Source organism: Pseudochaenichthys georgianus, chromosome 5 (assembly GCF_902827115.2).
Source record: "Pseudochaenichthys georgianus chromosome 5, fPseGeo1.2, whole genome shotgun sequence".
Lineage (NCBI taxonomy): Eukaryota > Metazoa > Chordata > Actinopteri > Perciformes > Channichthyidae > Pseudochaenichthys > Pseudochaenichthys georgianus.
Window position 1 is genome coordinate 26,951,487 of NC_047507.1, and position 10,819 is coordinate 26,962,305.

At 36.7% G+C, this 10,819-nt stretch overlaps 2 protein-coding genes across 2 annotated transcripts; both read left to right on the top strand.

The window, feature by feature from the left end:
• The first annotated feature begins 819 nt into the window (after positions 1 to 819).
• On the top strand, positions 820 to 3,964 carry bloc1s1 (biogenesis of lysosomal organelles complex-1, subunit 1). Its single transcript, XM_034084198.2, has 4 exons — positions 820 to 1,026; positions 1,164 to 1,236; positions 2,482 to 2,614; positions 3,510 to 3,964. The coding sequence occupies exons 1-4, from the start codon at positions 966 to 968 to the stop codon at positions 3,618 to 3,620; spliced, it is 378 nt and encodes a 125-aa protein (XP_033940089.1). The 5' UTR covers positions 820 to 965; the 3' UTR covers positions 3,621 to 3,964.
• Positions 3,965 to 5,395: 1,431 nt separating this feature from the next.
• rdh5 (retinol dehydrogenase 5 (11-cis/9-cis)) lies at positions 5,396 to 10,593 on the top strand. Its single transcript, XM_034082872.2, has 6 exons — positions 5,396 to 5,445; positions 6,319 to 6,389; positions 6,602 to 6,924; positions 7,035 to 7,293; positions 8,145 to 8,308; positions 8,786 to 10,593. The coding sequence occupies exons 2-6, from the start codon at positions 6,358 to 6,360 to the stop codon at positions 9,004 to 9,006; spliced, it is 999 nt and encodes a 332-aa protein (XP_033938763.1). The 5' UTR covers positions 5,396 to 5,445; positions 6,319 to 6,357; the 3' UTR covers positions 9,007 to 10,593.
• Positions 10,594 to 10,819: the final 226 nt, after the last annotated feature.

Consider the following 10,819-nt stretch of genomic DNA (forward strand, 5'->3'; position numbering starts at 1 on the left):
AGATAGACAAAACGTTTCTAAACACAAAAGTCCACTTACTAGCTTTTTTAGTGGAGCTTCCAACACAATCACAAGATCTTATTCAGTGAATGGAGTTTACTCTTTTTTTATGGAGATGGTTCATTCTTACTTGACAGACTCATAGATCTGACTCCAAACTTCAGTATATAAAGTATGGTAATCACTCAATATTATCTGTCACATACTATCATACAAGGTACACTTCCCCTGAGATGTAATCCCAAAATTCCCTTCAATGTGTGCAATGCACTATTGCATTTTATTCATAAGGGTTTGTCCAAAGATTCTATGTTAAATAAATGACCACTGTATTCGTTCATACACTCATATTGACAAGGCAAAAGACTCCCTTAAAAATGTGTCTAACTACATAGTATCTCAATTTAATATGTTGTGTTGTCCTAGGGATAAGGGTTGTGTTGTGATTTTCTGTTACATTGAACAATTTAGTTCCACATATTCGATTGCATTTAGTAGTAGTAGTAGTAGTAGTAGTAGTAGTAGTAGTAGTAGTAGTAGTAGTAGTAGTAGTAGTAGTAGTAGTAGTAGCATTAGATGTATTATGTAAAGTAGTAGTGTTTAATTATTAGAACTTTTATTTTGAAGGCTGAAATGCAATGACGTCGAAACTGATATTGAAATTAATGCAAAACAAATTCACAAATCCCTTATATGCGTTTAAACTGTGTATTATCTTTCAATGCATCATCTGTTGCAATTCCTCCCATGTGTGTTGCATTAATAATGAACACAAAAAATAATATTCGATTAACTACAGTCAATGACGCCATGCATAACGCCATTTGTTTGGGCACGCCTACTCCTGTAATTCTCGCGCTTGGTCTCGTGATAGCATCTCTAACATCTCTGTTTAGGAAAACCATGTTATTCAGCTAGTTAAAAGAAAGAAATTCATTTGCACTTAATCTCAACGAAGACGGAAGATGTTGTCTCGTCTGCTGAAGGAGCACCAGGCGAAGCAAAATGAGCGGAAGGAGCAGCAGGGTGAGTGACTGGCTAACGTTAGCTGTCGTGCTACCATATGCTAAAAACAAAGCTGACGGAGTTGTGTCAGAAGGCCTCGTATTTCTTTAATATTACTGATGGTTTCTCTTGTCTTTGTTAATGTTTTGTTTGCACAGAAAGACGCAGGCGTGAAGCTATCACTGCGGCCACCTGTCTGACAGAAGCCCTGGTAGACCATCTCAATGTTGGGTATGAAATCCTAGCTTCTAGCCCCCTGCAGTTTCTCCTTTTACTTCCTGTAAACTCCTATTGTTAGTTCATAGTTCATGGTAGTAAATAAATAATAAACGTACGTGTTGTGCCTACGGGAAGTAGTAATGGCCACAGTGTAGGAATACTCTGTGACAAGTAAATCATTTACTTAATTAATGTATTAAAGTATTGTCATAAAATGTATATCAAAAGTTAAAGTACTCTTTATGCAGAAAGGCCCATTTCAGACATTGTATACAATTATGAATTCATTAATGTGGAAATCTAGTAGCCAGTAAAGGTGATGATACTTATGTAGCTTGTGAATGTTCCTCTGGTGGGTAGAAGTATAACAAAGCAGTCTAAGGAAATACTAAAGTCAAGAATCTCAAAATTGTATACTGATTTTTCCCTTCTACTTGATATGTTCTAACAGCTAGTCATTAGTCTGAAAGCCAAAGATATTCAAGTCAAAAAAATAATTTACAGACGAGTTTTCAAAGGATAAACAACAAATGTTTAGCCTCTTTGCTAGATAAACATCTCAAGAAATGCAATTGATGAAGATTATTTTTAATGTTGGCTCCACAGTAACAGTCCGGTAACAGGAATGCTTACTGTACTCCTCGTGATAAAAAACGCATTTTCAACTTGAAAGTGAATTATTTATAATGCTAGTTTTGAAAGGTGTTATAAAAAGTAAAGTTTAGATTTTGTTACTAAATATGTGCTGCTTCTGAAAAATGTGACGTATCTAAACGTGCGTCCTTCTTGAAGTCACAGGTAAATACATTTTAGGTACTGTGTTACATATTGCAGTCAAGCTGATCAACCAACACCTTCAATTGAGCCATTCAAATAAAGCAATCTGTAATTAGCTGAGCAGAATTGGCTTTATGTGTGACACAACTACAAATAGTTCTTAAGATTATTAACATTGTGAAAGTTGTGAAGAAACCCGGACAATCAGCTTAAAAACTGACTGGTATGCAAAGCACATTGTTATGCTGCTCTTTTATGAAAAAGATTATAACTAAAATCCTTTGGTGACTTTGTAAAATGTAGTCTAGTTTAAATATGACAGTATGTTTGTATTATAAACAGAGATGTTTATGACTTAGTCTTTGTACTATCAAATACAAATGTACACTGACATGCCCACATAGCTAGTAATACATGATGCTTTATTTTCATGTTCTAGTAGCAATTTAGAGTTTCTTATTGTTGTTTTCTGTTTTCTAGAGTTGCCCAGGCTTATGTAAACCAGCGTAAACTCGACCATGAGGTGAAGACTCTCCAGGTGCAGGCGAGCCAGTTCTCCAAACAAACGGCTCAGTGGATTAGTATGGTGGAGGGTTTCAATCAGGCCCTTAAGGTAGGACACACTTGGCAAGAAGTTCATCCAAAAACGGGGGTTTTCTGTTATGTAATCTGCCACCATTCATACAGTATCATTTTTGTATAAATGTACATTTCTTAAGTCTAATGCTGTAAAATCAATAAATGCTCTTACTTTTTATTCCTTTTTGCTAAGTTGCCATAGCATATATCTAATAGCAGCTCTTGCAATCAGTATCACATTCATTTAAGTTACATTTTTGACTTATGAGTATTGGTTAATGCATATTCAATCATATCTACTATTATAATCATCTTTGCACCTCAAATACATTTGAAAAAATGTACTCATCAAATCCAGGGCTGCAACTAACAATTATCTTCATTATTAATTAATCAATGTATTGCTTGATCTATACAATTTCAGGAAACGGTGAGAAAGGCCCATCCCACTTTCTCAAACTCCAACGATTAACTTAAATATTTATACCCTTTTATATTTTCAGTGCAAAAGGATATTGAGTTTAATACTGTATGTTATTAAACTGAAAAGCATAACATTTCCTTATTTAATAGACTGAAAACTGCATTTACTGCCATTTCTTAATTTGACTTACTAATCATTCGTCCAAATAGTTTATTCTTCAATCATCTAATTGATCAGTTGACTAATAGAGGCGTTTCTAATCAAAACTAAAAGCAGATTAGTTTCTTCAAAGGACCTCTACACAGGCCATAGATCTGAGCGGATTGGACAGATGGTAAAAGCAATTCATAAATGAGTTTCCACTTCCTCTGATGTTATCCAGTTACACCATCTTCCCAGGGGAGACATGGTGAACAGGTGCCTGAAGTTGTTTCAAGCCTGCCTGTTTCTTCTGGATGTACACAGCGGTGATACTAATTCTGTCTCTATTCTCTCTTTTAAACAGGAAATTGGGGATGTGGAGAATTGGGCCCGAAGTATAGAGATGGACATGAGGACCATCGCCACAGCTCTGGAGTACGTTCACAAGGGTCAGCTTCAGTCTGCCTTCTCATAAACTTCATGGAGGGACATTTATAGCTGGAACTAAACACGCTGGAGTGAAACTGAAAACCCAACTGACTCCTTCCAGCAAAGATGCAAGCAGCGATGACTTCGCTCGATGCATGCTCACCGGAATGGGCCCACGCTGATGATGACTTTGCCACCTGTCTGCTTGTCTGTAATATCTTTAACTGGAAGGCTTATCTTCAGCACCTGTTAACTCAATTATGTACGTCTATGCTTTTCTAATATAGTATGTCTATGTATGATAACATCACTTTTTGTCAGACAACTTAACTTTGACTTAAGTTACCGTTCAGAGGATGACTATTATTTGTAATAAAGTAATAAAATGCACTGGTGTGTTTTCTTTTGAAACCATTTAAAATATATCCACCACTAAAGTGAATGTATACATACAAAGTAATATGGGAATACTACATGAATACAAAGCATAAAGAACCTCATTTGAAAAGGGATATTCGAGCTTCCTTAACATGGATCCGATTGTGAGGATGTTCATACCCACAAACGGTGGTAGTGGTTAACTAGAGTTAACTAACTAGACTGACTTCTGGGTCAAGGATTGTAGTTTGTCTATGCACAACAAAAACCACAGTGTACATTGTACTCTATAAGAGTACATTTAACACCAGGCTTGTGGTGTATATAGGTCCAAGAGTTTGGTGTTCTCTGAACACTGTCAAAAGTGAAAAATATAAACTCCAAATAAAGAGTTAGATTTGAACACTTTGGGAGTCAAAATATACTCATGGTTTAATGATGATCATTACAAAATCAGAAGACTTAAAGCCAAATGACAAAGTACAGCAACAACATTTGACATACAAAGTTTTACAATTTGTAGACAACGTTCTGCAAGAAAACTACTGGTAAAGGGGAAAGATAATTGGACAAATGTTGTATGCAATGTGTCACTAGGAAATGATGCATGGGGCTGTGGAGTTCAGTCATGTAATTTCAGGCGTTTGGTAATCAAAAGTACTTTCAACTCACTGCGCATTAGGGTTATGGTCAAAATATGGATGCAAACACACTTTTCCATCACATGGCAACAAATTGTGCTTGTTTTTAGTGTAAAAAAAAAACTCCATAAACTATATAAGCCAACATTTGACAAACTGGTCATAGGGCAAGTTATGTTGTAGTTGTTAATGGAGTGTGAGATTGTGTATCAATTGGTCATACACATTCACAATACTACATCACACTTTTTCTTTTATTCAAGGTTTTGTGATTTGCCACAATCCAGTGCAAAGGCACCAAGTACAGTGGTATACATTGTTCGATGTAATAAGGCAGTGAACTGAATGAGCCAATTACGTTTTACACATGTTTTTGTGTGTGCAAAGCTGGTGCAAAGGCTTTAAAATGTGGGATTATTCCAAGTTTTATTTAACACTCTTACAACATAATGTACTTACACCGTATACCCCGGAAACCACTAGTTTCTAAAAACGGGCAAGATTTCATGTTGAACTCTTGAAGTTATTTTAAAGAAGATAATGTACTTTGAGAAGTGGGACTAGCTAAAAAAGGAAATAAATTATTTGATATCCAAGTTCACATTGTGTACAGAAAGTTCTCTGTAGTCTGTAATTCCTACGACTTTTTTTGTACTTAAATACACACACGCACAAACCAAGTTGTTATGTATTGGGGATTACCAATTGCGGACTTTTTTTAAGGGATAAACCAAAGGGATAAAGTCCCTCTGTGACCAGCCTCTCTGAGTTAAGACAGAAGAATAACCTGAAAGGGAAAGGGAAGCGGACGGGTAACTCGTGGAGATTCATCACATCTAAAAGAGGGAAAAGGTAGGAAGTTTATTATAATTATTAATGATTTCACCATTGAATTTGTAATTCAAGTACTTCCTCTTTCTGAGTTGCTCTGATAAAAAAATGTCTACTGAATATACTCTGTAATGTTGGTAATGATCACAATTTCCTGTGTGAGTATATCACTGTGTCATTTAGTTAATTAATCAATTACTTTACATGTATAAAGGCTAACAGCATAATTGACGTTGGGTAGATTTACCGGATTAAATGTAGCTGACATACTTTATATGAATATCTGAAGTATTCTGGTATATTGTGGCTATATATTAACTAGTGTTGTGAAACTAAATGCAACCTTCCTTAACCTGATTTGTAATTTTACAGGGTCAATTATGATTTAATACATTTTCTCATGCCAACAGAAACAGTATAGTTAATTAAGTATTTTTTTAAACTACAGCAAATTTGGAAATTATGGATAACACAACGCACAGAAGTATATTTTTTACTTTTTGTATTTTCTAATAAGCCAGAAAACTAATTGGTTTTCAGCAATGAGTAGCTTAAGCAGCTTCGTCACGGGCATTACATTTATGCTTCAAAACAATGTACCCCTCCCTCCTCGGGTCCCCCTCCCTCACAAATGCCTTCTTTCTTCCATGAGAGTATTATCCAAAGATTTCTCATGTGCCCAGAGCAGTTCTGTATCGCAAGCCCCTCTTCTAAGGCCCTGTGTGAACAAATCCCTTGTACCCCATCGTTTCAAAAAAGGTTCGATAAACCCAAAATATTATGAAATCGAGTAGGGATTTGGTTGTGATAAATCCTGAAATAAGTAGGTGTATCTGCCTTCCATTCCACTCCTGAAAGCTTGGATGTCAAAACCTATTATTTATGATTTTTCAGCAAGGATACCGAAAATCCCCCTCTTATCCTGAAATCAGCATGGACATGCAGTTTGTCTACGACCTTTTAGGGTAAGAATTACTAATGCTACATTCTTGGCAGCTGTAAACCTTATAACCTCAGAGCTACTGAGCTACAGAGCTAGCAGGTCTCCCTTGAAAAAGAGATCAATGATCTCAATGGGATTTATCTGTATAAATAAAGGTTTGAAATGAAATGAACATCTAAACAGTATTTTCTCAAAGTTAAATCCCTTCCTCTCTTTTCTGTTGTTCTCTTCCAGGGAAAATGCTTGGTCGTACATCGGTGCTACCTTCGTGGTTTTGTGGTTTATCGTGTGGCTGTACAGAGACAGCCTGGAGATCGAGGAACTTACGGACAAGTATGTGTTTGTGACCGGCTGCGACTCTGGGTTTGGTAACCTGCTGTGTAAGAAGCTCGATCGTAGAGGTTTCCACGTGTTGGCCGGCTGCCTCACAGAAAAGGGAGCTGATGACCTGAAGAGGGCGACGGGGCCTTATTTGAAGACTGTCCTGCTAGATGTGGCCAGTCAGGACAGCATCGAAGAAGCCATGGAGTGGACCAAGAAGGAGGTTGGGGATAAGGGTAAGAGCTGATGCTGCATTAAGGAAATACACGACCTGGGTTAGTGACATTTCACAAGGTAGATCTGTAACCAAAGTATGTTCTTCTACCTTTTATCTCCTTTTTTGTAGGACTTTGGGGAATTGTCAACAATGCCGGACGCTCGTTACCCATGGGTCCTACAGAGTGGATGAGAGTGGAGGATTTCCACAGCACATTGAAGGTCAACATGAATGGAACGATTGCCATGACGATGACCTTCCTGCCCCTCATCAAAAAGGCTCGGGGCCGCATTGTAAACATAGCATCGGTTCTGGGTAGGTTGGCTGCAAACGGTGGTGGATACTGCATCTCCAAATTTGCAGTGGAGTCTTTCTCTGACTGCCTCAGGTAAGCCTTACACAACCTCATCGAATAAAAGCACACCCTGGCACGTTATTAAACCAAAAGAAACGATGTTGTGCCATTACGTCTTTATTGTTATCGACTGAGAGAAACACAAACTCCCCACAATTCCTCAATATTCCCTTTTTCTGTCACTTTCACAAATACCTGTATTGTAATCATAATAAAATACTAGTTTGAGCCATAATGTTCATATTGTCATTGTTCCATGGGGGAGATTTGGTTTTCAGACAGTTTATGAAACATTTTCTATTAAATAAAAGACAAACAATAACAGATGTTATCAGCAATAAAGCACAATCCCTCTAACAGATTACACACAAAACAAAATTGCCTCAGAATATGCCAGACAGACAAGTATTGGCTCATGAGACCAGACAAGATTACTGTGTTTATCTACCAGATTTGCTATTGTGTTTTCATTTCTTACACTCAAGCTGCTAAGCCTATTTTTTATATTAAAACTTTACTGTCGAAGGGGTCGTGGCTCCAATACTTGAAACACTCAGGACTTCACAATATAACACAATAAATACACAGACTGGTAATTGAAGCTAAAATGTATTGTTGTACAACAGAGAGACAATGCTTCCATCAAGTGCCAAGAGTATGTATCTGTAGGAAGAAAGATTCTCACAGGCTTTACACTCTTTCAGCCAATGTGGCACTGTAATTTCACATTAATAATCACATGTCATGTTTAAGCAAACGTTTTTCACTATAAACAAATGGATTTTTTGTTCTATAAACAAATAAGGATTATTGAATCAGTTTAATGATTACTTCTTTAGAGATTGAATGTACGATGGTATTGTATGTAACATTTCTGTTTTCAGGAGAGATATAAACTACTTTGGAATCAATGTGTGCATCATTGAGCCAGGATTTTTCAAGACTGCGGTGACGAGCCTGGACCCCCTGGAGAGGGAGCTGCACCGCCTGTGGAACCAGCTCACCCCTGAAGTCCAAGCCAGCTATGGAGACAAGTACCTTGATAAATGTAAGAAAAGACTGGTTGTCTTTATTCACACTCATCATGCAAACCATGAGGGAGCATCACTATGAGGTTCACTGGAAATCTGACATACACAAATATGTATCTGTTTTATGGGTTAAAAAAAAGACATAATTTTTACAATCTCTATCCTAAAGTCACACTGAAATTGGATTATTTACGAATTTCCCATAAATGCGTCAACTTTTTAGTAATGGCTGCCATATTTCCATATTAACAGCACATTGAATTGATTTCATAAACACAAGCTGCTTTGCTGTGCTTGAAGGCAACACAAACATTCCATTTAATATACCCTTTAACAATAAAGACATACAGTACAGTACAGTACAGTGCAGTGTATACTTTATAGTATTTAGTATCATGAATCTCACTGAATATGAAATACACGCATTTTGAGGTGAAGCAAAGAAAAATGCACTTCAGTCATGTTTCATGCACAAATTATCTTTTAATTTTTAGACATCAAGGTCCAGCGTTTTATCATGAATGCAGTCTGCGACACTGACCTCTCCAAGGTGACCGGCTGCATGGAGCACGCTCTGACGGCGGCCTACCCTCGCACTAGGTACAGCCCGGGCTGGGACGCCAAGCTGCTCTGGATCCCCCTCTCCTACATGCCCAGCTGTGTGGTGGACATCGGGCTGAGGCTGGTGCTGCCCCGCCCGTCAAAGAGCGTGTAAATCATGATGCCTTGGAAGAAACTTGTTCAAAGTTATCCGCCTTTATATGTCATTTTATGTCATTTGAATGCAGTGCAGAGGTTGACATCAATTAATTAACATCTTGCCTTTCAAAATACCCATATTCCTTATCTACATTGTCCATGCATTACTCTATTGCTGTTATTAATTTATTAATTTATATAATAATCTGGCATAATCTGCCATGTAAAGGTTTGTTTCCTTAAGACATTTAGACAAGAGATAAAAGAATGAAACTGTAATGTATATTTTACTGTTTAATTCATTCTCTTTGTAAATGCTATGCTGTGCCTTTTGAAGCTGTTATTTATGTTCCTTGATATGAATGCTGCAATATCAGAGACTAAATTCAACAGGATTTTATTATCAATTAACTCTCTGAATGCTAAGATCTGTTTAACTTGGACACAAATAAAATACATGGCAAAAAGTTTTATGATTTACACACCAATGTACATCACGATGATTTCTGAATAGCCTTGTTGAATGTATTTGTATCAATGCACTATGCTAGCATATAACTGTTTGTTATTTTCATTCTTGTAATTGTTGTTGCTCCACTCTGGGTGGACAAACACTCTATCGCCCTGAGGCTTGAATGCATACATTCAAAATCTAAAAGTACATTTTAAATCAACATGACGGTATACTCTGGTGTTATTACATCCCTGATGTTGTTGCTTTAAAAGTGCTAAGTAAGTGTTTTCTGGTCACTATCTCATATTCTCTAAGCAGTATACTAGTATTAAGTGTCTGTCACTGAAAAAAAAGTGAACTTTCACTTGTATTAATCTTTATAACGTGCTTCTTGCACACATTTCTTAAGGCTATCAGTTGAGTTAGGTATCAGTTAAGCCATTGGAGGAATGTCCTAAACAGGTTCAGCTGTTGGTGAACTTAATAATAAAGTGAGAGGCCTGTTGGCTGACCATGTGTTCGTTGCACAACAGGTCAAAGGCTTTCTTTCACTGGAATGCCTGAATATAGTAGTTAGGGACTGGTTTTACGTCATTTCATGAAACCAACTGTAGCCTACTAACTACAGCTTTCTTGGGAAAATTATAAAAGAAAAAAAAGTTGTACTACTTTCTACTTTAATATTGTAGACTATTTTATTCCTGATACTCAATTATGTGGTCACACATAACTTGTATCCTGACTCACTGACACCCATAACGTTTTAATAGCAGTCCTCTGCTCGCGATACACATTTCTAGCCCCTGATTGGCTACTATAGCTGTCAGTCAACTCAAATGACAGCCACCACATGAGGTCAAGACATCGACCCTCTGCTGCATTCATGTGCCTTTCGTAAACGAAAGAATTCTCTCCTAACTTTATGGAGTATGTTTGGACACTAATGACGAATGTGTGTAGTATTAAGTGTTATGATTATTACGTGTTGCAGAGATATTTCATGTATATTCACGTGTATAAATGTAACCACATTAAAGTGATACAAATGAATAAATAATCTTATTATCTTCATTGAATAATATAACGTTTTTTGGGGGTATATTGGTATAATATAATAGTAATATAGTGGATATATATATATCAAAAACATTTTTGCCCGTAACCACATTAAAGTGATACCAATGAATAAATAATCTTATTATCTTCATTGAATAATATGACGTTTTTTGGGAGTATATTTCCAGTGGTATTATTCAAATACTTTTAATTCGAATTGTTATTGTATGACTTTAACTTACTCCGTAACCAGTAATAGAAGACCAGTAATAGAAGACATATATGCCTTCTATAATAGACTACGAGTTAGCGTTCCTTA